General features: G+C 30.7%; 2 protein-coding genes across 3 annotated transcripts in view; both read left to right on the top strand.

Annotated features, from left to right (window-relative positions):
- The first annotated feature begins 639 nt into the window (after window positions 1-639).
- O-fut2 (O-fucosyltransferase 2) lies at window positions 640-4,177 on the top strand. Its single transcript, XM_018454015.1, has 8 exons — window positions 640-1,004; window positions 1,713-1,849; window positions 1,923-2,048; window positions 2,564-2,831; window positions 2,894-3,086; window positions 3,156-3,333; window positions 3,742-3,871; window positions 4,022-4,177. The coding sequence occupies exons 1-8, from the start codon at window positions 862-864 to the stop codon at window positions 4,170-4,172; spliced, it is 1,326 nt and encodes a 441-aa protein (XP_018309517.1). The 5' UTR covers window positions 640-861; the 3' UTR covers window positions 4,173-4,177.
- Window positions 4,178-13,148: 8,971 nt separating this feature from the next.
- LOC108726461 (uncharacterized) overlaps window positions 13,149-27,362 on the top strand; it is a 29,459-nt gene continuing 15,245 nt past the window's right edge. For both annotated transcript variants that reach the window (XM_018454047.1, XM_018454048.1), the window contains exon 1: window positions 13,149-13,754. In XM_018454047.1, coding sequence (XP_018309549.1) covers window positions 13,632-13,754 — 123 coding nt within the window. In that variant the 5' untranslated portion in view covers window positions 13,149-13,631. The remainder of the gene's footprint in view (window positions 13,755-27,362) is intronic.

The raw sequence follows: 27,362 nt of genomic DNA on the forward strand, positions 1-27,362 counted from the left end.
CCGCAGTCTTTTTCCGCACTGTGTGATTTCACCCTAAGTGTAAAAATATTTGAGGAATTCATGCAACGCGAACAGACCTAAAGGCCATCACACGTACAAAAATTTTAGTCGTAATCGTAAAATTTTTGTACGTGTGATGACCTTAATTGCGCTACTTTAGAAATCTAGTGACTTTACCGATCAAGAAGATGGAGGACGGAAACCAGTGGCGCCTCTATTTGCAATAAAACGTGCACTTGAACTATGTAGCTACTGACATTTCTGGCAGATAACACATTGGCTGCATTCAGCGGACTCAACAGTTGAGCGAGCGTTCGCTGCTATTGACGTATTCTTCTAGATCTAAAATTCTGATTGGATGATCTAAAAGAATACACCAATAACAGCGAGCGCTCACTCAACTGTTGAGTCCGCTGAATGCGCCCATTGGCTGCGTTCAGCAGACTCAACAGTTTTGCAATCGTTTTATAATTGTCTGCTGAGATAGGATCATTCTTCTAGATCTAAAAGTATGATCCAATTAGCGCGAAAGAAACTTCCAACAGTTGCAAAACAAACGTTCTGCTGAACGCACCCATTTACAGTCTTTTATTTTGTTATAAATAGCCGCATCATTAGTCGTCATGTAATGATTAATGATATAAGAAAGAGACGAGGCCAAAGACCGAACAAGAGAATTTCGATTTTATTATGTATTATCAGAAAGAAGCTTAGCTTGTTCTCTCTCATCCTCTCTGCTCTATTTAGTATGATTCAGTATAAGTTCTGCGATATTCAATACAACATAAAGGTTGGAAGTTCATGACTGGAGCATAGTGAAAGAAGAAGAGGAATGTAAGATTTGCGAGTGAAACTTGAAAGATGTCCGCCTTGAAAGTTCTATGTATTATTATTTCGATTGCATTCGTCGCGAGTGGCAGCGAATCCGGATTTTGCGAGGCGCCCGACGAGTGCACCGTGGATTCAAGGAAATGCCTCGCTGAGAACCGCTTCACAAAAAAACGGTTAGAAATTACTGAGATTTCACACCAGAAAAACTTAAAATTTACGAATTCGTTTCATCAAGTTTCATTAACTCTTTAAAACAAGATTTTTTGCTGAATGAAGATTTTATGACTGAAAACTATGCAACCAAAAAATGTAAAATGCTGATCAAGTCTCATTGTTTATATTTATATATATATATTTCAAATTATATCTTTTAAATTTTAATATAACCTGGAAGTTATATACTCATACATCAATATTTTTTTTTTATACAAATTTTTATAATACTGTGTGACATAAAGTTACTATATATATTTATCTCATATATATTTATATTTTATAAATCTCAATGACAAAGTTACATTTCTTAAATCTCATCTTCAAGATGTCTCAATGAAACTTAAAAAATATAGGTATATCTAATTTTCTCATTGAAATTTATAAACATATGGAGTAATATACATGGAAATGTATGGTAACTTTATGTTACATGATATTATAGATTAGTTGAAGATCTTTTGTTTATTTTCTCCTTTTGTTTATATTTTTTTTGTATCTTGAAAAATGAGATGAAAATTATAAAAGTGAGTAAATTTACTAAAATACTTATAACTTGGTCATTGCTTGGATGAACACCTGAATTTACTCACTTTTATAATTTTCATCTCATTTTAAAGTATAAAATCTGTGTCTTATTTCTGAACATAGGTATATTTTCTTTACAGTTACATCCTTTATGACGTAAATCCTGCAGAAGGCTTCAATTTGAGAAGAGATGTGTACATTCGTATTGCCGTTTTCTTAAGAAAATTAATTGAGAGGGACAAGGAATTTCAGTGGCAACTGGTTTTACCACCATGGGGTAATTTATGAACTAAAGATATATTCCGTGAGCTTTATTATTTATAGTAAGCATTTCTTAATCTTTGTTTTAGGTAATCTATACCACTGGCGAAGTAGAACTATAGGATCCCAAGAGCGTCTACCTTGGGGTACCTTTTTTGACATTACGAGTTTACAACTGTATATACCTGTCATTGAGATGTATGAATTTGTGGAAGGTACATTTCTTTATGTTTTTTCTTAACTGCAAGACTGTTGAGAACTAATCTTCAAGGAATAAAGCCAAAGTATAAAATAAAACAAGACTTGTCATATAAACATATATAAATTCAGAATTTAATTTTTGAATTATAATGATTTATTATTATACAATGTTTGAAGTACCAGCAGATATTCATAGAATATTTTGCTCAAAAACTAAAGAAAGAATATATAATTTTCTAGAGTATGCTATATGCTTTATGCTTTATTTCTCTCTCTTGGATAATATAGTCTGATTGATGTATACTTTTTTTATTATCTAATGCAGATTCTCTAGATTTAATAACTGTACTGAATTTCTATTATACATATATATGTATACATATATATAGAATATTTTAATATATATATATTTTTTTTATATATATAAATTTTATATATATAAATCTTATTTTTTAATTATGAGAATTTTGAGGTATTATGAGAATTTGATATAAATGATTTATTTGACTGTATAACAGCTTGATTTTAGAGTACTCATGCGGAAACACAGAGGTGAAACTTGATCGTCTGTACATTCTCCAAAATGACAAGGAAATGTTCAAGACAGGTAAATTCGAGGATAAAAACGAGCTGATAGATTGCGATCATAATTCTTTGCAATATCATAAATTGAAACGACATATGTACACCGGTCCATTCTGGGGCTATTCTAACGTCACGGCTCAGGATGTGAAATGTCTTAAATTTCATGGCATGGCATGGGACCTTTCCCAGAATCTCATGCCAACGCGATACAGGTAAAATATTCTGAATGTTTCTATTTCGCTTTTTTAAGAATCTTACTAACGTTCTTGCACAGATCCGTAATGTTTGATCGCATGGAGATTGCTTTACATGACGAGTATGGATCTAAAGAATATTGGAGAGCTAGACGCAGCATGCGTTATAATTCTGAATTGTACGATATCGCAGAAGATTATAGGAAAACTTTCCTGAATTCTACGAATGAGAATGATAATACGGAGCGACCAGCGGATTGGACTAAGGAGAAGGTATATTGTGATTTTTATTTTTTTTATATTATAGTAATGTTAAATTACAGCTATGGATTCTAAGTTCAGAATCGGCGAAATGCAAGAGGCGGGCCATATTTGGCGGTTCATCTTAGGAGACGCGATTTTATCATGGCTCACAAGGCGTCGGTGCCGACAATAATGAATACTGCCTTACAATTACAAAAAAGAATGGCTAAGCTTGAGCTAACCCTATTGTTTGTTGCAACAGATGCAGAGCAATACGGTATAAACTTACTTGTGTAAACTTACGGTTTAAGAATTTACGAATTTTTATTTGTAAATTTTTTTAGCCAATACGTAATCAATTTTTTTCTAAACGCATTAAAAAATGTTGAAACTTATAATTTTTGATTGAATAACAATAGCAAATAATAAGTAAAACAGAAAAAAGAAGTAATGTTCTAATTATCATATTTTTGTTAATTTTAAATGAATTTTACTTTTCGAGGGAATTTTAATTTGCAAAAATTTTAATTTTAATTAATAAATACGGAATGTTAAACGTTATAATGATTTTTTAAAAATAATTTCGTCCGAAGGAAAGTTCCCTTACATACTAAATATACAAGTTATTGAAAAGATATCTTGAATATGAAGAAAAATTAAATAATACTTGAATCATAATTTTTAGAATTTGAAGAACTTAAGTCATATTTACCCCAGTATAAAGTCATGAAATATGTGCCATCTGATTATGTGATAAATAAATTTAAAGATGGTGGAGTCGCCATCATTGATCAAATAATCTGTTCATATGCCAGGTAAGAATATTTCTATTCAATATGATGATTGATTGTAAATAGGGCGTTAAATGTAGATTATTCTTTCAATAATTGTCTTTTATAAATGCTAATACATAGCTTATGATAATATAGAAATTTCATATAACCTTGCCTTTTCTTTTTAAATAGATATTTTATAGGAACACATGAATCTACGTTTACGTTCAGAATACAAGAAGATAGGGAGATTATCGGGTTTTCATCAGATACTACATTTAATAAATTATGTAAGACTAATAAGGAATGTACAATAGATGGATTCTGGTCGATTGTCTGGTGATGTTTCGCTTTAGTAATTCAGAATCTTTGTAAATTTTTTCATAATTATTATTCATCCTTTTTCAATCAATTTCAATTTTATTTGATGAATTGTAACAGCTATAAATTGTACAAAATATTTCTCTTTACAAACTTTATCTTAAGAAAAATATTTAAATATATACTAAAAACAAACCTTATCGTACATCATTTAAATCCGCACTTATAAACTCCATGACACATACAAAAATATAAAGGCAGTAAGCAAATTGGTCAATCATTGTAGAGAAAGTAAGGCAATAACGTAGTAGCAAATCCAAAATGTTGATTTGTTTACTGTGTATACGAAGGTGACGTATCATTTCGTAGAAATTTAATTATTGAGAGCCCTGAGTGTATTTTTTAAAAATAATTATATGTTAGGACATATATATATATATATTTTAATCATACACGTATGTTAAGACCGTAAAAAGTTACTATCATATTAGAAATAGATATGAATCATGTGTTTGATAATTATTCAAAAATTGCTTCCATTAATTTTTATAGTCATTATTAATATTTACATGAACAGAATAATATAATTATTACAAACTAAGGAAGATTAAATAAAGTTGCAACGTTTTTTTTATTATTATACGGTTATGGCAATAAATTGAATAGTGGAGCCTAAAGGTTAACATAAGTTGGGTCTGCATTTAGGGAATGCTATAATATCAGTGCTATTGCGTCATGATATGCTTACTTTACGTCTAATGAGTGATAAAGAAAGAACAAAAACTATTTAATTATATTTACATATAATTAAAAAAATGTACAGGCATAGCCAGCGCAAAGAAAAAAAAAAGTACAAAATTACTTCCATTTTTAAAAATTACATATTTTTTTAATAATATAAATATAAAAATATGAAAATATCTCTGGTAAAATATTAAAAATTAGTTTTTTCTTATATAAAAATTATTTTTGTTATTTCATGTAATTTACATTGTAGACGGTTACATATTAAAGTATAGGTAAACAATATAATTTACGGACAATCAGAGTGTTAACACAGCGCGATAATTGGTGCGCAATTTATACAATATTATAGTTTAATAATATTCAAATAATATATATATATTAAAATTGTACAGTGACTGTCAATACCAACTTATTTGGACTAATAAAATTAAAATAAAAAATTAAAGTAAAACCTATTTTTTTTTAGTATAAAATTTTCTAATTCCCAATCGATTGGTAATTTTTGAAAAACAAAACGTTATTCAAAATTACGTGTTAAGCAAAACCTATTTTCTCAAATACCCACAAGTTGAAAATTTTATTGGTACAAATTTGTATCCAGGTACTATTTATGGATTAATATTAAACTAAACCATTTTAAGTATGGATTTTTGTTTGTGAAAGGTATACTATGATTCTTCCATTATTTGAAAGATTAATTCTTAAAATAGAAATTAAAGAATTATAATAAAAAGACTCGTAGGAAGAGTTGACGAAAGAAAGCGGTATTGGGATTTCGTTGATAGGTTCACTAGATGGCTTGAACAGACTGAAGCGAAATATGCGTGCGCATAATTTCTGCCTAATACATCATCAGCATGTCATCAGGCGTGTCATATTGCGATTACAGCAAGTACTTTTTCTACTATTGGTGAAAATTGCCTGTCGCTCACTTTTATGCAATGCCACGGATATTAATTGCGCAGTACAGTCGCGGTTCAATAACAAAAAATAATTATTTTGTCGTTCTTATAGTTAATATACTATTATGAATATATTTTTATATTATTATTCCGTTTGATTACGGGTATTACATATCAATAAACTATTTAGCTGCAAAACTTAATCGAGATATTATGGATTGTATAGCGTTTTGAGATTAACAATTTCGATTATAAACAAATTATTATTTTTATTTTGTGGAGCTCTAAGAATGTAGATAATAATGTCAAATAATAATGATATCCTTTCATCTAATCTTATCGATAAAATATTTATCGTTTTTGAAATAAGATCTGCAAGTTCTGTTACATATTAAAAAATATAGGTATCTTTTATAAAATTATATTTAATTATTATATATTAGTTTCATATAGTATTATATATAATTTTGTTTTAAAATAATTTATAAATAGCATAATGTGTTAAATTAATTATTAAATTACAGGATCATATCTATAAAGAAATTTTTCTATAAACTCAAAACGCACGTCTTTTATAAGTCATATATGATAATATTTACATTTTAATTATTTACATAATTTGATTAAAACGTACAGAACACTTTTCTTCCAATAATTCATTCAAAATATATTGCATATGTATTCGAATTTCAGTTAAACTCGTCTATACAAGTTCTGTTACATATTAAAAAATATAGGTATCTTTTATAAAATTATATTTAATTATTATATATTAGTTTCATATAGTATTATATATAATTTTGTTTTAAAATAATATATAAATAACATAATGTGTTAAATTAATTATTAAATTACAGGATCATATCTATAAAGAAATTTTTCTATAAACTCAAAACGCACGTCTTTTATAAGTCATATATGATAATATTTACATTTTAATTATTTACATAATTTGATTAAAACGTACAGAACACTTTTCTTCCAATAATTCATTCAAAATATATTGCATATGTATTCGAATTTCAGTTAAACTCGTCTATTTCGCGAAGTTGCTTCAGTTATTACATGATTTTTATGTATTTTTATCTATATGATATCCTTTTGATACAATTTTGTAACTAGAAGGAGATCTTGTTATACAAAAAATCGCATAATTCTTGTTTCATTAAGATTGCTTCCGCTCCCTTTCATTCGAGTGAAACGCTTTTTAACGAGGATTCATATACGTGTATACGAAGAGAAAAGCCTCTTTTTCCCATACATGATACTGGTACATTCACATAATACTTTTCATGTGGCGACACGGCAGATGTCTTGCTCGTGATAAACTTACGAAGATTATGTCGTTTTACGTAACACGCGGCCGTCTTAATGTCTTAATTGACATCCTCCGATTGAAAAGCGTTATAACACTATTATTTCGCAATATTAAATTCATCACTAATCGAAATATCATGTAGCAACTCCAGAGCGTTTGCGTAATTGCTTCATTTATTTCTTTAAAGAGTATATGTTGGATAACGGAGAATTCTCTTTTTGATCTCGTAATATACTTTACCGTGTATTCTTCTTTATCATTAATATTATAAAATGTCCAGTGATTTGTGAAAATTTCGTCATTTTCGTTTCATCCGCGAGATTTAGGGACAGTTAATTTTGCGGAAGTTGCGCACCTCGAAGAAAGTAATAGCCGTGCGAAGAAAGAAAGTTTGCACGCACATATATATGTATACATCGCAGAGAACAGAACTTATTTCTCGAGAAAATTGAAATTATTCAATAATTACAAGATATTCTGCGATTGAGAAGTGGAAAATAGCTTCAGGATAACACAAAAAACAAATAATAAACAGTTCAGAAATGAGTGCGTTAGCATGAGCGTGATTATACTCTTTATGTTATAATATGAAAATAATACATATATATGCACATTGCGTTATATGCATATGCACTGGCGTCTACAAAGTAGCATGATAAAGTACGAGGTCAAGTAATAGACGAGCCTGAGATAACAATCTTGCGAAAATTCTTGTCTGTTTAATTATTTATACTTCCAGATTTCATAATGCGGTTTGTAAACTATGCGCGATTATTTAGCACGCGATACTTAGAATGCAAATTATAAAAGACTGTAGATAATATGTCAGCCTTTTATACTAAATAGTTTTTTCTGTAATAATTATATAAACGCAACATATTATATAATTAATCTTAAAGAATGAATAATATATACATATTTTCTTATATATAAAATATAGTATATATATATATATATACTAAATATAATAAATATATCCCCTTTTAAAACCGTAAAGCAAGAAATAAATGTTTATCTATCTATCTAGTAACTATATTATTATATATAGGAACTATATTATTAAATACAGTAACTATGTGCGTGCGTGTGTGTGTGTTGATACTTTATTTTCATGATGCTGCATGGAAAGAATGGTTTTGCTAAAGTATTTAAAGATTTATCTAGATATAGATCTAAAAATAATTCTGTTGTACCATTAAAATAGTTATAGGATTCTCGAGCGTGATGATCATAATGCTGTAAAAAAATTTTGACATTCTAGCAACTATAATACTTTAAAATAAATAAATTAACATAAAGTTGAGATAATAAATAAATATATAAATTAATAACAGGTGATTGAGAGTAAAAAATTAAGACGCAGTTATTAGAGCGTTAATATGTAAAAATGTATTTCTCTAGACTTTCAAATAATATGATTTTCGACACGATAAATTCTCGGTTGAAATCTTTGTTTAAACATAAGACACTTAAGCAGGCAGATTCCGATATACCAAAGAATAAGGACAAAGTTACTTGGTTCACAATTCCATTCTTTCCACACCTATATGGTAAATTTAAGAACATTATTAAAAACTTAAATGTTAAACTTTCTTGATTTAGTATGAATAAACTTGAGGGGATTATCAAATCTCAAAAGGATGTACTTCCACATGAGTGTAATAAGAATGTTGTATACAAAATGTTGTAAGAATTGCAACGCCTCATACGTAGGATAGACGGGGCAAAGACTTAAAACGAGGATTGCTGAACACCACAATAATATTAATAAAAAAAACTGATAATTCGTCTGTCATTACGGAACACAGGATGAATTGTAGACATGATTTCAATTGGGGGAACGTAAGCATCTCAGATAAAGAAAGATATCTTGGGAGAAGACTTGTTTCTGAAATGCTTCACATCAAGTCGTAGGAAAATAGTCTGGATTTAAAATCTGATACTGAGTTCTTACACCATGCTTATCTTAACATTGTAAATAAGATTTGATTCACGACGACATTTCATTTTATACTGTATTAGTTGACTTTCTATGTACATTTTAATTTATGATTTTTTCTGACTTTGTAAGGACAATCTGCTTGTTATATTATAATGCTTAACCTCATTTTATGCCATAACTGTCATTTCAACGTTTATATTTTGTACGATTCGGTTCTCTTAACGATTTGTCTCGTTCCATTCTTGTCTTGATTTTTTGATATATTGTTCACAGTTTGCAGCGAGTGAGTCCTTTGATTATTTCTATACTTGTTTTTCATTGTTTAAGAATTCTAATTCATTACGTTATTTCTTTAGTGCTCATTTAGCTATTCAACTAATTGACAATGATACTTCTCAAGTTTGTAATTGAAGAGGCTCCCTTAGCTGCATTCTTGGATTTAATCATTTTAAATTAATTGTTAATGGTTTATTTATTATTTAGATATCGCTGAGGATGGCTCGAACTGAGCCGATTTCATCGTATTATTTGTAAGGTCTAGAAATACATTTTTATACATTAACGCTCTAATAACTGCGTCTTAATTTTTTGCTCTCAATCGCCTGTTATTAATTTTATAGTTTACAGTTGAATTTAAACTCTCTCCTAGGCAAGATCTAACTTTGTATCAATTAATAGTATCAGATATCAAATCTACAGTTAACCGTATTACCTTTCTGTGAATTTACGGATGTTACATAATTTATACAAATGACTCATGATTGTTATCATTAATCTACTACAGTATGGAGGTATACAAAACTCTATCTTATATATACGATATCAAGCTACCATAACTCTGTGACTGAAATCTCTGCTTTACACTCTGACTTTCTCGCTATTAACCGAAGAATTGGTTTGGACTCACGACTTACACCGTTTATAATTGACTAATGTTGACTAAATATAATATGGTTGTCCAATACCGTCTTTTAATTAATCCGAATGTGAGACGATTATCACAGCCTTGTATACGACTCTTTATGCAATAATTTAGATAATTTTAATATAAGGAGCTATTTGTAAATTCACGGCTGATGAGAACCAAGTAAAGTCGAAACGTACCATCGAAAATTATAATTGAATAAAATAATATCACATTGTTAACTAATATTGCTCGTTTAATCTATGCTGGGTTGGCTTCTATATTGATTAATTTTATATATATTTATTTATAATACTTTAAGTATCCTGATATTATTAATTTTAACAGTTTAACAAAATCATTTTCATATCTAGCAAAATTTTTAGATATTTTGGTAAAAATATTTAAAAATTTAACTAAATCTGAATTATATTTTTTTGTGTAGTGCTATCGAAAATTATAAGAGTCCGTTTTGAATATCAAATCGATATTTCAAAAATATTGATATTTAAGCATCACATTGAAATTGCAATGTTTTTGCTAAAATACAGAATCATGTATAACTTAAAATTAAAAATTGCGAGTTATAATTTCAAAGTTAATTATATATCAGATCCACATCGTTCATTAACAAACTTGATTTTAATATTTTTTAGGAATGTATAATCCAAAATTTTAATTAATTTGAAAGATGTATAAATTTTGTTAAATTATCTAAAAATTTAACTAGGCACATATCTGAAAATAATTTTGTTGAAATATCGTAAAATTAATTTTGTAAGAAATATTGTAAAATAATTTCTTACATTAAAATAAATGTAAGAAATTTAAGCATGATGAGGCAAAAAATTTCAGTTTGAATATCCTATATAATTATTTTGATATCCTAGATAATTATTTTAATATCCTACATATTATTTTGATATTCTACATAATTATTTTGATTCAACAAAATTATTTTCAGATTTGTATATAGAATACATTTTTAACAAAACTATAGGAAATAAAGGCCTTAAACGGCAAGGATCTTTAATACTTAAATAATTCGGTGTGAACTTATATGCATAATCAATCCTGCGCGCCGAATTTAATTTTCAGTCTTGAAACACAATTTTAACAGAACTATAATAATATCACATATTACATTATATATTTTTAGATACTTTAGTACACCCATATTGTACATCCTTGTTTGAAACGAGCGCTCGATCAAAAATGTGAATCTTGCCGTCGTACAATCCAGAATGGAGAAAGGAAGATTCGCTGGACGGTCGAGTTTTCGTCGCCTGGGGCGAACCCGAAAGTTTTATGCTACTCGATCAGAAAGTACTGGACCATGACGAAACATCGATTGAACAAATATCGCGGTATGTATGGTCTTGATTCTCTAATAACGTCGTTGCATTACGTATATATGTCATTAGTCATCGCAGTCGTTGCACGAACTGATTTCTTCCCGTTGCTCTCGAGCACGATTCGGTTGCTTCACACGCCTCCGTGCCCCAACTATGATCCTAAGATTTATTTTTTTTTGGCTTGTAATGATAGGACTTTCGTAAGGTTCTCCATACTTATGATCCAATAAGAGTCATCGGTATTCCTCTCACGTTAATTGGTTCATCATGATAGTATATTCACGCGAAGAATTACGAAAAAAATCTTAAAAAATTTGCAACGAAATATAAGTTGGTAACAAGAACACAAAAAATAGAAAACGTAGATACAATTTATAAGTTGATTTATATAATAATTTTATTAGAAATTGCATAATGTAAGAAAACGGGCGTGCGAAAACTTAACGAGCAACATTTCCGCGAACGCGCGTCGTTGAGCTACGAAGAAAACAGTGACGTGTTATCGGAAGCGGCGTATGAAAAAGGCAACAGTAAAATGGTACGTCGCGCATTTACTCGTTCTCCGGAACGCCGATGTTTGAACGGAAACGAAATGGATCGATGTCCATTCAAGCGTCCGTTCGATTTCGATCATCGTTAAGTAATAGCTAATGGATGAATGGAATCACTCGCGTAACGTTCCTTTTCCGATTTTTCATTCGTTATAAGGAAGAGGAACGAAAGGGGTTTTTTTATATCTCCCCGATCAAGATTTAATGGTTTCGCTTAAAACAATTGCTTTTTACAAATGTTTATTGAGAACGAGGAAGAGAGAGAGAACTTTTGAAAGTTTATATCAAATTTAAACAATGTATAATACATTCTAAAAAAAATTTTAATTATTGAGGGAATTTTTCGAAAAAAAATCTAGGAAAGTTAAAAACAGAGCAAATCCAAAACGTATTCTTAGTAGGAATAAATTATTTGCTTCACTGATGTGTTGGAAGTATCCGAAAGAAATTTAAAAATCTCTTTTTTATTCTTTTTTTTTAAACAAAAAAGAATACAAGTTGCAAGATAAGATTCGACAATATACTATACTATAGACATGTTAAGGAAACTACATAGAAAAAGCAGTGTAAATCTCCAAGAATACTAAAAATTCTAAACAAGTAGAGTACAGTATAATAGGTAACAAATACAGAAACGAAGAAATTGTATTAACATTTCGTTAAGATGCCATCGTTATGTTTATTTAATAATTGATATCCATAATACTATTGATACTACTAGGAAAAGCACAAAAAAGTGAATGTATTACTGATATCGTAATTATATCATAAAAGTTAATCGTTTTTTTATTATTTTATTTTTTTACTTATTACACACATACACACACACACACACACATTATAAGAAAAACGTTTTAATGTTTAGATTTACTACTTAAATTTTGATTATATACTATTTTTTATTCATTCTGTTAATAAAAATGAACATCAGAAAAACAAATTTAATTTTAAGTTCTTTTCTAATAATTTTAATTTAATTAGGGCTTTTATTTTTAATTACAACAATAAACAAGCAAAAGATTCCATTCAAATTTAATAAAATAATATATAATTTTTATATTGTAAAAAGCATGTACTTAAATTTTAATTAACGATGACATGGACATTGCCAATAATACAGTTCGTCACCCTATCCCGTCATAAGAAAATACCGAGAGAAGAAGTGGGTTCCTTCTTTGTTGACGTTCACCAGCCTACCTGGTGGCTGTCTCCCACTTGACGGACCGCGAGAACTCTTCCCGCATCGCAGAGAAGTAAAACTCTCAGACGTTTTCCGATCTCCAACAGTCCCGAACTTGTCCCCGTCGACGTGCGAACTCGTTAGGTCCTGCAACTGGTAGCTGGCATAGCTCAGCTCAGCTACTTCCTGATCTTGTCTCTTCCTAGACACAGGAAGAAAGAAAGAAAGGAAGACGCTACGGTGAATTCAATGTCTGATATCCCCTGGACGCGAGAAACACTTGTCCGCGTGATTAAGCCAGAACACCGATAAGATCGAAGAAGCAAAGAACAAACGTCTAAAACAATAGGGATACCTCGCGTCTGATCTCACGAGAGAGATTTTTTTAAGGGGAAGGCAGAGTCATCTTTATTTATAAGGATCGTCGACTAAGAAAAGCTGCCAAGAGAGTAACTGTAAATTAATACAGGCAAGAAGAGGATTTTCTAATGTACCGGTGGTGAAATTTAGAAGAATACAACAGGTGCTTCATCATAGTGTGGACGTCGATTTAGAGCCGGAAACAGAGTTCATCCTTCCGTGATGAAGCAGAGATACTTCTTGTGCTTACTGTGGACCGCATTGATACTGCGGGGAGACATCCTTGTGGCAGCTGAGGCCGATCCTGCAATTTTAAATGGTGCTGACTTGCCCCATCTTCAACAAGTGAGTAAGGAAGTAATAATTCTTCTTGTATATTTTACTATCACATAAAAATATTAAATTATGAAAATACATTTAATATTATAGCACATGATCCACACACACAAATACGTAAATGATCCGATCAAAGTTTTTGAATTTTATAATTTCTTCGTTCTCTAATTTCACTTTATTTAAATATATAAAAATATCGAGCGATAATTTTCGTCAGAATTACTTCCATTTTCCTTAATTAACTCCAACTTTCTCTCACGTCAAAAAACTTTCTTCGATCGTCCGGCAAAATATTTGCGTAATGGAAGTATAACGACGCGAAATTCGTCGCAAGTGTCATGGATTAATGTTTGACTAAAAGCGGTGTTGTAAATGCGATTTTTCACGCGTTTAATCTTACGTCGATTCCGCTTTATTGTTTTCCAATCGGTATAATAATGTGTCATTAATCTATACCGCGTAGACTTTTCCTTAAATTTCCGAAATAAAAATAATAAAATGTTTATACACGGAAAGAATGATTTTGCTAAAGTATCTAAAAATTTAGCTAGAAACAGATCTGAAAATAATTTTATTGGACTATTAAAATAATTATGTAGAACGCTCAAACTGATTACTAGAACGTGTTGCAAAAAAATTTTTTGCAACATTGCTCATTATGCTGGAGATTTCTAGTAATTATTTTGGTGGTCCACCAAAATTATTTTCAAATCCGTACACACCTAGCTAAATTTTTAAATACTTCAGCAAAATCGTTCTTTCTGTGTATAGAAAAAACAAAATGTGTTAAAAAACAAAATTTACGAAATTCTTTGCATTCTAATTACTCACGACACAACTGAATAACATTCTCGAATGGAAATTATTCTTGGCATCTCACAGTACATTAATTTGCGTATCTCGGTTCAAAAATCGCTCGGTGATAAGATCAGTTTCCTTACTCATTTTAAAAGCGCAGCAGTCCATGGCGATAAAATCCTATAAGTGCGCGAACAAAAATTTAAATGCGCCTGCAATTATCGCTGAAACAGTACTTACAAATGAATTGTACAAACCGCAGAACGCTGTGTAGCGAAAGTAATTGCTTCATTATTCTTACATTTTATTGCCATAAAAATTTTGTCCATGGAAAAGTCGTGAGGTTGCATTCTTGTAAGAAGTCGATTTTAAAAGGACGTTGTATACGCAAGAATTTCGGAATTATTATAAACAATAAAGGATAAATAACACTAAAAACGTATGAAATATAAAGATAAACAGATATTACATTTTTAATAATGAGATGAATTATTCTTTAGAAATGATTATTTATGATTATTTAAACGATTAGTTATGTTCATCAGGAACATACTTAACTTTGTTATTGACACATCCACTTACGTGATTAGGAAAGATTGAAATTTTATTTTATTGTAGACAATAATATACATAAATGTAACATTAAAAGCATAATAAAAAATAATATAAAATTATAAAAGTGAATAGTTATTAAGTTTTTAGTAATAAAATTAATTATTTTCTCTAGAAATATGATTATTTGAATGATTAGTTACATATATTAATCAGGAGCATACTTAACTTAGTTATTAACATATCCGTTTGCTTGACTAGAAAAGATTGAATACTCAATTAAACTGTGAATTTAACAGTAAATGGAAAAGTTTTTTACTCAAGTTGAGACTTCGTGTTTAGACGATTTCAAAGATTTACCATCAATCTCATTCCCATTTCCGCAATGAATCCTTTGACGTTTGATTGGATTTATTTCGAAATTTCTCCAGGTACTCGATTTAATGTATCGCTTCGGGCACGTAGATTACTCGAGCACAGAGGAGTATGCAGATTTAATGAAATTGCTACGCCTGACGTAATCAGGCTGTTGCCAGCGTGTCCGTTGCATCGTGAATCCTCCGACTATCTATTTCAACGATCGCAATGAAATTTCACTAGTGAGATAGTAACCGTGCGCAATGAAGAAAAAAAGAATCGCACTTTGCGTTAATTACGCTCTCCATTCGTCTTCTCTCATAAAGATAAATATGAAATCTATATTATATTCGCATCTCACGCTCCTATATGTTCATCAAACACTCTTCTCTACGTTTCTAATTGAAATAGAAGGTGCAGGAAGCGAAATTAAGCCTAGAAAGCGATATAATTTTTCTGTTTAATTAACACATTTTATACAGCATCGGTTTGTAGATATAATAATTCAACAATATCACAGGTTACTTATTCAAACATTTACTGTGAAAATGAAACTTTTTCCTTAATTTTTATGATAACGCGATATTGTATACATGCTCTCTCCTACCTTAAATTAGTGCAAAAAATCAATTATTTTCTCCTTTTTTCAAGTTAATATACATTAAATGTTCTAATTTTTCTTAATAGAAAAGAAATTTAATAGAAAAGAAATTTTTTTAATTTAATGTATATATTTAATAAATAAATTTTGTTCACACTATATTTAAAAATCATGCAGAAAAGAAAAGAGAGAGACTTTCACTTTTAGAAAAATACTTATCCAAGTAAAAAGTATTTATTCAAAATTAAATTGGCACTATATATTAATTAATAAATATATGAAATGTATGAAAAATACAGAAAATAATAATTCTTATAAAATACAGACAAAGCATGCAAATTGTGATAATGACATGATGAAATCAATTACGACATATAAAAAAACAAATTAATTATACATAAATTAATTAACACATGATAAATATGAAATTAATTAACGCATGATAAATATTATAATTATTTTGTAAAATTGGTAATTCAGTGACTGATGATTGTGAAATATTGTCATCAAATTTTCTGTATATCATCGTAATATTTTATTTAACCTACTTTTGTTTAATGCATGCTTTCACAGAAAGAGAAAGATAACTCGTATGTCACAATTTGAATATTCTTTTATCTTTCTCTCAGATCGATCTGTTCAGTGGTTACGATGAAAGAATTCTGAAGCGCAAGATCGTAAAACAACAGAGGCTGCACGAAAGTAGAACCGTACGAGTGCTCACCCACTAACAGAGTGACTCTTGCCCCCCCCCCCTCTCTCTTTCTCTCTCTCTTTCTCTTTACTTTCTTTCTCTTTTTCATATCTTCTTTCACGCTTCTCCTCTACGTGTTTTACATCTGGACCATGTTATCCATTCCGCATATCCTTCTCAGCATATTCTAATTGCTAGGTTTCTCTCCGGAATCGATGCCCTGCATGAATCAAGAATTTATACAAAATTTATGAAGTACCATGCTAATGAAAAATTCATAACTTAAAAACGAACACTGTAATATTGAAGAATATATCTTAGATAAGACAATCCTCATAAACAATAATATTGTCACCTATCAAATTTATAAATAAAGGCTATTGTCTTTATTGAAAGAAAGCTCTTAGCATTTAATTATTTCCAGTTTCTCTCTATAAATAAAAGGTTATTTATTCTTTAAAAAAAAAATAGATAATTTTTTTATATGAGTAATCATTCAATAGCTTTATATACTAATAAAAAATAAATAATATTTTGTGAATAACTTTGTATCATATAATGTAATCTAAATGGAGAAAAGCGTACTCTTGAAAAGTAATTGTCATTAATTGAGGATACATCGGGAGTGGATACGTATGGATCCAAACGGTGTGGAACGTATCCGATCGCGGGACCTTTCACTCAGGCCACTGAGAAAACATGGCATTCAAGTTTCCATGTACAGTATGAAAAGTATCTCGTGCGCGTGTAAAAGGAAATACGAGGGACATCCAATTGAAGTGGCTTCCGGTTCAAGCGTCTCCTCTTCCGGAAGCTTCTTGAACGATGTACGCTGGGTACAATGCATAAACACGTTGCGTATAAACAGGAACTTTCTAATATGTGAATAACGAGGGAATATTCATCTTTATCAGTGAAGTTATAACTGATTAGATATTTACATTTGATATTTAAGAACAGCGCGATTTGTATAAGCAGCATAATGATTACTCTCGCATAATATTTTACATCAACGTTTATACTCGTTTTCACTATCATTATTGAAATTTAAATATTAAAATAACCTATTATTAATAATAGGTTACCCTATATAAATAACCCTATATAAAAATAACAAATAATAAAATAATTTATTTTATTATTTATTATATATTATTCATATATAAAATAATCTTGTATCTTTCTATAAAAAGATGAAGTATCTAAAACCCGATTGCACCAACATTACTTTGACTTGCGAAGCTTAAAACTCTCCCTCTCTCTTAGCTTTAAAGAAAGAAAATGAGAGTTTTAAGTCTCGCTTAAAGTCAAAGTAACGTTGGTGCAATTGAACCTAAGCTGAATAAAGCCCAGCATTAAATAAGGCTCACTTTTAATCTTATTACTTAAAACCGCGCTTTACAAAGTACACTTATAAAGTACATATTTAAAAGATATGTCATAGGAAGTAGATTAAAAGGGAATTAGAATCGGCATCAATACGTTTGTTTAATGCAATGAAAATTTGTGACAAAATGTGTGTATGATCCAGAAATCTAATACTGGCCAATACTGAAAGACAGTAATTAATTACTTATTTTAAATATTAAAAGCACTGTTGTTCAGTACTTTTAGTACTTCAAATAAGTAATTAATTACTGTTTAATAGTAAATTTAGTAATAAATTAGCCAATATTAATTGGCCATTATTACATTTTTGTAAAGGAAATCATTTTTGTAACAATTCGCTGTAATGTTTTTACCAAGTACATATTATTTTATAATATATTATATTATAATATTATTCAACTTTCTAGCTATGAAAAAATAATAAATGAATCGATTTTTTGAAATAAGTACATTTCTTTAGAAATTTATAAACTCTTATTAAATAAGGCTCATTTATATGTATTATATTTATTGTTATGACAATTATTTGTTATATGTAAGGCCAGAGGATAATTTTCAACGCTGTTAATTTTTAAAAAATTAAAATTGCATTCAAATTGCCAGAAATTTCCAATGATTAAAAGATTAATTATAGACCTAATTAAAGGTAATTGTAATGTTTAAGAGTAGAATAAATCCTAAGAGATTTCCTTTTCATTAATAATCGTTTTAAAATTGATTTAAAAAGATAACGTTTGCTTTCTTTATTATTATTTAATTTATTTTTTATTTGATTCTTATTATATTCATATGCACGTAATAAGACGCAATGTTTAAAAAATGTTCGGAGTTTAAAAACATTTTTTTCATTTATTTACAAATATTTTTTATATAAAAGATATATTTTATTTTTGTGAGTGTGTGAAGTAAAGATTTCATTTTTAATAAATTTAAATATTTCTATAAATAGTATTTTTTAAAAATGATATAAATTAGGTGAGCCTTATTCAGTTCAGATACCTTATAATTAAAGAAAAGGATATATCTAGATCTAAAGATATTTCCCAAATTAATAAGTATTTGCAGATATATTGTAGAGTGATGCGTACAAAGATAATCTTTTTTATGCAATCGTATAAAATATTTCGCCCATTAGACGTATATTTCGTATAATTAGTTAACGATAATCAGTAAAGAGCGTTAACGTTCTACGCGGCTTTTCCGCAATTTACATAAGAGGCGTACGGTTTTCACCGTTCCACTTCGATTTGCTCATAATCCTTCGCATGAACGTAAAGCAATTCACGCAACACCAGACTGTTCCACGAGATAAATATTGAGCAAAATTAAAAGGCACAATTTTATGCGCGTGTAATTACAGACACAAATGCGGGCATACGTATCATCGTATTATAATGATTTTCTGGCACGCGTTAGAAATCGTCTTTAAATCGCAGACGTGTGACCTGGTACGCTTGCTAAAGCGATTTTTCTTTGTCGTTGAAATTGTGCTGACTGCTGCGCAATGCTCCTCTTATATTTCTTTTTCTTGATAAGGAATAATTTATTTAGAGCGTATCTAGATTGAATTTAGAGAATAAAGGATTTTTCTTATTAATACAATACGTATTGTGAAAAAGACGCGCTTTTCTTAAAATATTCCATGCTGAGATACCGTAAAAGTACGTATCTACTTAAGTATGATTCTAAAACATTACAACTCTAGGAAATTGTGTACGATGAATGAAAAAATTCATACGGAGGGGGGGAGGAGATATCTTTTAAAAAAATGAAATCTTATTTTTAGAAAGTGAACGTTAATTAGTAATTTATTAACAAAGGATAAAACAAATTATATATTTCTCAAAATTATGTTATTTCAAAAAATAATTAAAATGTATTATTTTAATAAGCAAAAAATTGCACGGAAAGAATGATTTTGCTAAAGCATCTAAAAATTTAGGTAGATATGGATCTGAAAATAATTTTGTTAAAACATTGCGCTGTTTCAAATATCAAATCTATCTATAGTCAGTTAAGGATGTATCTTCTCTATTAAAGATGAACATTTCCTTGTTATTCGCATATTAGAAAGTTCCTGTCTTTACGCGACGTGTTTATGTATTGTATCTAACGTACATAGTTCAAGAAAATAATTTTGTTGAATCATCAAAATAATTATGTAGAATGCTCAAACTAGAATGCTATAATGTCAGAACTTCTTACAACTTGCTCATGCTTGAGATTTTTATTGTATCTAGTTAAATTTTTAGATGTTTCAGCAAAATCATCCTTTCCGTGTGTATATTATGGATGCACGAAAGGTATTATAGTTGAGAAATTTAGCTTCTAAGATCATGAATAAGGTTGTTTTCATGAAACTCTTTCGTTTATGTTACAGCCGAACTTACTCATTGTTAATAAATTACTAATTAATGTTTATTTTTTACAAATAAGGCTTTTAATAAACATCTCTCCTGTATTAATATTTTTGCATTCACTGGGTATGAGATACCTGATCTCATTCACGCCGGGTTAATTCGTTATCCTCGGAATTATTGCATATCAATTAATGTGTAATATGAGGGCTATCCAGAAAGTAAGTTCCGTTTTTTAATTTTGCCGCCGGTGCGGTCGCGATGGTGTACACATATGTCGAGTTTATTGATTCGTTTGCAAAGGATTAAAGCGAATTTCAATTATTGGTTTAATGCAAACGCATTGTAGTGTGTGTTTATAATGTTTAAACAAATTGCGACGCTCGCCGCTTGTGAAATACGGTCTGTGATTCGTTTCTTAAATGCGAGGGACATTAATGCAGCTGAAATTCACCGCCAAATTTGTGAAATACATGGAGAACATGCAATGAGAGTTCAATAGGTCTGTTCTTGCACGGTTCACCTTTCTTCCTTTTCTCTTCACGTTCGAGAGAAAAAGAGAAAACATGAACCATGCAAGAAAGCATTCAGTTAAAAAGAACAGGCCTAATGTAGGTACGGAGATGGATGCGATTTTTCAATGAAGAACGCGAAAATGTGCACGACGATGAACGGAGCGGGTGACCGTCTCCGGTTAACGACGATTTGATTCGTCCAGTTGAAGAGAGAATTAGAGAGAACAGACGATTCATCATTACATCTTTTTCTCTGCATTTTCCAGAAATTTCACGTTTACTTCTTCACGAAATCATATCTGAGAAACTGAACTATCGGAAATATATATATTGTGTGCACACTGGGTGTCAAAGATGCTTACGGCAGAACACAAAATGAAACGGCAGAACAGTGTGTTGACCTTTTTCACATGATATGAAGAACAAAGCGACGACTTCTGGAGCCGTATTGTCACTGGGGATGAAACATGCATATGGATGTCGTATGCAACCCTTGAATCGAAACAATAGAAACACATGGAGAGGAGACACGCTTCATCGCTACTAAATTAAGAAAAAAATTCAAGTAGACGTTTTTCATTCGGAAAATCATGTGTACAGTGTTTTGGGACAGAAACGGGGTTTTACTTGTGGACTTTTTGCCTCGAGGCTCCACAATTAACGCAGATGTCTATTATTGCGAAACGCTTAAGAAATTGCGTGCAATCAAGAATAAGCGACGTAGCATGTTTTTCCGCGTTGTGTTGATTCATGACAATGTTAACCCACACTCTGCCGGAACGCAACATCTCCTCTCGACTTTCAAATGGGAACAATTCGATCATCCCTCTTACAACCCGGATTGCACATAGTAATTATCATCTGTTCCACCATTTGAAATCCTCCCTTCCTGGCCGGCGATTCCACGACGATGAGATCAAAGAAGCTGTCACCACGTGGTTTGCCTCACAGACGGCAACTTTCTATGATAAAGGGATACAACGCCTAATGTCCCGCTATAATAAGTACATCAATAACGGCAGCAACTATGTAGAAAAATAATGTAAGGTGTGTGCTTTAAAAAGCAATAAAAATTTTCTGTAAGTATATATTTGATTTTTTTAATAAGCCGTCAGAACTTATTTTCTGGATATAATCCTCGTAAAATATTCTTTATTTCTCTTTCTTGAATATTTAATTTTAATAATAATTCATTTTCGTGTCGCGGAACGTTAACTCGTCTGCGGATAGATCGATACGATGGAGAAATATCGGATCTTCGCGCTATGAATCTTACCAAGCGATACGAGGTGAGATCGAGGTAAATATACAGGTAAATACCCAGGCACAATGGGTGAAGGTGAAGGATGCTACGTGCTCTCTTACTTTCTCCAGAAATCTATCTCTGCGAATAGCGGGAGCGGATACGTGTGACAACATGGGCACAATTTCGTTATTTTGTAGGAAGGCTAACGGTACAGGTATAATTAATTTCTCGGGCGAGGAAATTACGCAATCCAGAATTAATCGAGAATCTCGTGAATGTTCTGCGCAGAGTGGAACGAACTGTGAAGCGTGTATCGGAAGGAAATTGGTATCAGCGACTATCTCGTTGTGAAAGCGTATTATTCATTCTAATGAAATTAATTATACATGACACATGAACGCGCGCATCGTGGAATAATCATCGATTATATCAATTAAATCGCATTGCGCTATTGTTGTTCAATTAAGGCTATTGTCCAGATCGCGCGATGAGATCTCGATAACGTAAACGCGGAAGAAAGGTTGGCCTTTAATTTTCCGTGGGTATATATGTAAGAAATATCTAAGCATCGAATATTATATGATTAAATTGATGTAACGAAACAATGACGAGATCGTAAAGTATAAAAGGCTGTGTCAAGATATTTACAGATGATAAACGAAATTGCGTGTAGAAGAATTTAATTAAATCAGATTACAAAGATAACATAAAAATATTAACTAGACTTTTTTATGAATGTAGAATCGATTTCTATAGGAACTCTTGCAGTAATTACTTCATCAGTAGATAATTTCTACAAAAATGTTTTTCATATAGTTCTTGTTTGTCTACATTGCTTAATATTATCTCGGTAAAAGTGAAGCTACAATATAACATCTAGAGTAGGAAAGAAGTCTAATTAAACGAGATTTCAGATTGCTCCGAGAAGAAAGTTTCCAAGTTGAGAAGATTTACGTATGTTTTATATATCAAGCGTTTCTTTCCATTGATAAAACATACGCGATAATTTCACAGATTTTGAAAACATTAACTCGTTATAATGAAATAAGGCCTCGGTGAACCTCGTAATCGATGTAATCGTTATACAGCCGTACTGTTCTCAGCTTGATTAAGTGGTGCAATCGACTAATCGTGTCTATAATCGCAGATAATTAACTGCGAACATAGATGTATCTTTAATCTCCACGAATCGCTCACTTCACTAAAACCAATTTTCGCGCAATGTAATCTCGGATAGTAATCGTAACGATACGGACAAATTATCCGGAGTCAATTGGCCAACAAGCGATCCATTTTATTTTGCGCAAACGCTATTTAACAAAATATCCCGCCGCGAGAACAGTCCACTATGATTTCGACACGTCGCACCGGACAGATCTTATACGCGAGCTCATCATCTCTACGATCTTACGCAAACGTCCACTCGATTACTCCTTCAGAACTAAATTACCGCAAAGAAACAATCATTTAGGGTAATATGTGGATGGCATATACGCTCTCGGAGATATCTATTACATTTTACAATTATCGAGCGTTTCCTTTGTAAAAGCAGTCGTCTGAACGCCTACATCAACACCGAGAAATCCGTCTCGCGATTGTAATTAATTTTATCGCAACAGTTCATCACGGAGTTTACGAGAAAAACGCGGCTGCAAAGAATGTTCTCCTATCGTAGATCATCATTTTTGCGCAATTAATTTCTTGCCTTTTCTCCGGTGAGCCTCGAGGAATCTCGCTCGTTTCGATATCGCGAGGGAGAACTATCAGAGTTGTTACCGCATCGTTTCACTTTCCGGACTTCGGCACGATAAAGTCACTCGATCGTTAATAATTGATCAAACGTTAATAACAGGCATAGACGATCAAATACTGCTTAAGACAAATTACGAGCGATCGAAGAGAGCGTGACGAGTAACACGCCGCGTAACAGATCACGATATCTGTATCGGAAGGTGCTCATCGATCAATTTTGCAATAAGACGCGATAAATGAACGTTCAATTAACAGCATAATCAACAATTTAATTGAAAATATTATTTATTTATTAGCTGCATTTAACAGAAAAAAATACTTTTATAATTGTGAGATTATTTATATGATTGCATGGAAAAAATGATTTTACTGAAGTATCTAAAAATTTAGCTAGATACAGATCTGAAAATAATTTTATTGAACTAACAAAATAATTATATAAGACATTTAAACTGATTATTAGAATATCAGTTGCAGCATTTCTTATTATGCTTGAATTTCACACATAATTATTTTGATGGTTTCCAACAAAATTATTTTTAAATCTGTATCTAAATTTTAAATATTTCGATAAAATTGTTCTTTTCCTGTGGTTCTTGCTTTTAGTCCCTTATTAAATCTAAATATTTAACCAAATGCATATTAAAGAATCTTGCAACAGTTGTAAACTACTTTTTTGCTAGACGTAATCAATAACAGGATTGATGAAACAAATACGCTTTGTTCTTATTTTAATAAAATGTTATTTCATTAAATCATAACATTATTTCGTCATTGATCATAACATTATTTTTAATTAGACTGCTATTGGCTAATAAATGTTGTTAATACAACATCATTTTCTTCTATGTAAGAGAGTTTTAACTGTAATATATTGTATCCTTTTTCCCGACGTCTCTTTCAGCAGCCTTGAAATAATATGTACCCTTTTTTATTACGTTCTTAATCGTACTTTCTCTTGTCTTCCTAGAATCTTCTCGAGTTAAAAATTAACGAAGATGATTACGAGAATATTCAATTGGAAATTTTCTCTGTTTGGTGAAGTTACAGTTTTGATTCCAAATGACTGTGATCCTTCATTCATCGATGAACTTTCTCGAAATTTGAATAAGAGGCGGAATTGGAATGTTTCGGACTTCCTGTAAATGGAGACACAAGGCGATACGTCGCGCGTCGTCTCGATTGCCCCATTAATCAATTTCTCTTCGGTGGACACGAAGTGAAGGTTAAACTTTTTTTTTGTCTCATCTTTTTCTCTCCTTACCCACTTTTACTGCATAACCCGTATATCGCTGCTGGTAAATAACTTCCGCAAAGGAAAAAACCTGTTCCGACGACAGTATCGATATATATATATTTAATTGATATATATGTATATTTAATAGTGACAGAATCTATTTATTATACACATCATATTTATGATCTCGAATTCCAATTTTGTGCTATTTTTATCTCTTTATTTAAAAAGTAAAATTCTATGAGTTATTTTTATTTCGCAAAATACTTTTTATATAGAAAAAAATAGGAAGCTAATCTATGTCCAAAAAAATTAATTAGCCTAATTAAATTAAGAACAACACTAGATATTTAATTGAATTAAAGATTTTTTAATCTATAAATTTCATTATAAAATAACTTCTAATGATATAACTCACAATGTAACTTCAGTGTTACTTCAATAAGCTAACCGTACAGTACTTATTAATTACATAGGAAATGTATCGCAGGTGCATTCAATCATACTTAATGATCCAGCGGTAATAAAAGAGTCGTAGGAAGTCGGCTACAAGTTTCGAAAGCGTGGCTCCTCGCGTGCAAAATTTTCCAGACGAAACGTTTCTGGTTTCAATCGGACAATTTCCGCGCGATTCTTCTTTTCTTCTCGTTCGTGCGCGATACCGCCTTGAGAATCGCTTCCGATTCGTTCTCCCCCGCATAAAAAGATGCACTGTGTTGGCATCTGGTAATAAACGGTGAAACGGAAAGTGTGAATTCCGAATGACCCCGGGGTGAAATTTCTCTTGTCGATCCTCCTAGGTAAGAGGACACGCCGCTTGTTGTTACGAGAGAAATTTTCATCTCCCGATTAAACTGAGTAGGATGGTGAAGAAACTTCTTAACGTTATGCTATAAAATAATCGGAATATCGTTGTGCTTGTCTTAATGTAAGAAGTCTTCTTTGAGTTAAAAAAGTAAGACAATCTTAAATAGTAATTTAAAATTGTACGCACTCTCGAAAATATAAAAAAATTAAAAGTCAACAGCGGACTAATGAGAGTGAAATGCTGTAAGCATTGCACAAATTTGTATGTGTAAATCTTCAATTTATTTAATTTGGACGTTTCGAGTCATCTTCAACAATAATCACACAATAGAAATAAGTTAAATTCTTGACGAGAGAATCCTACCATCTTCTTTGAGTATTCACAGTTGGAAAATTGTGTTAAATTTAACATATTTCATATGTCCTAAACGGTTCACCCAAATTTTTGTGTTAATTTAACGTAAGATCAATATGTTAGGAACACAAGTATGAATTACGTAAAGAACTATTACAAAAATGTAACTGACACAATTTGTAAGTAAATTACAGTATTTCTTATTATTATAGTTATTGATTAAATGTTATAAATAAGAAAAAATAATGCCTACGAGCATTGTGAACGTGAATTAAACAGTGACCATTGAATGTGTCACGCTGTGAAAATATTTCAAAATTTTGAGAAAAAACACGAACAAAGATTTCAAGTACATTTAAATATACTTTATCTGATTAAACCTAATTCTAACTTTATTGTTGCCATATCTTGATTGCTAGTTCTTCAAACACAGTCTGACAATACAATTCAATACGCCGTTGCTCGTGGGTATTCACAAAGGACGTGTGAAACACATTTTAAATGAAAGTAGGAATGTTACTACGGAATTGGATTTACTTCATGCGGAAAGCTAACACTTAGCTCAAAGGCAGCGCCTTTCGGAGCAGGATATGAAAGTAGATACTATTGATTCTTAATTGGATACAGTGATGCAGTTTATTGGCCAAAAGTCATTCTGGAAGTTTATCTTGGGGTATTATAAAATAAATACTGTTCTATTGGCGCGTAACATTGCATTATTTTGTCAGAAAGTACATTAGTTTCCGACAACCATTCTCACTCAATTAATGCAAGTCAGCGATATGAGAGAAAACTTTGCCGATAATGTATATTAATTATAATTAGTCCCGTAAACGCTAAATATAATTTCAGTTATATAATGTGTGATATTTTTATTGGTCGAAGATATTACGAAAACTAGTCTGCTATTATCGTGATCGCCGAAAGAATCCTCTTTATGAGGAAACATTTTCTTTC

This window comes from Mycetomoellerius zeteki, unplaced genomic scaffold (genome assembly GCF_001594055.1).
Source record: "Mycetomoellerius zeteki isolate Tzet28-1 unplaced genomic scaffold, Tzet1.0 scaffold421, whole genome shotgun sequence".
Lineage (NCBI taxonomy): Eukaryota > Metazoa > Arthropoda > Insecta > Hymenoptera > Formicidae > Mycetomoellerius > Mycetomoellerius zeteki.

Coding starts and splice junctions, on each gene's coding strand:
- O-fut2 (XM_018454015.1), top strand. CDS start 862: ATGTCCGCCTTGAAAGTTCTATGTATTATTATTTCGATTGCATTCGTC. Junction 1,005..1,712: donor AACCGCTTCACAAAAAAACG/GTTAGAAATTAC, acceptor TTTTCTTTACAG/TTACATCCTTTATGACGTAA. Junction 2,832..2,893: donor CTCATGCCAACGCGATACAG/GTAAAATATTCT, acceptor GTTCTTGCACAG/ATCCGTAATGTTTGATCGCA.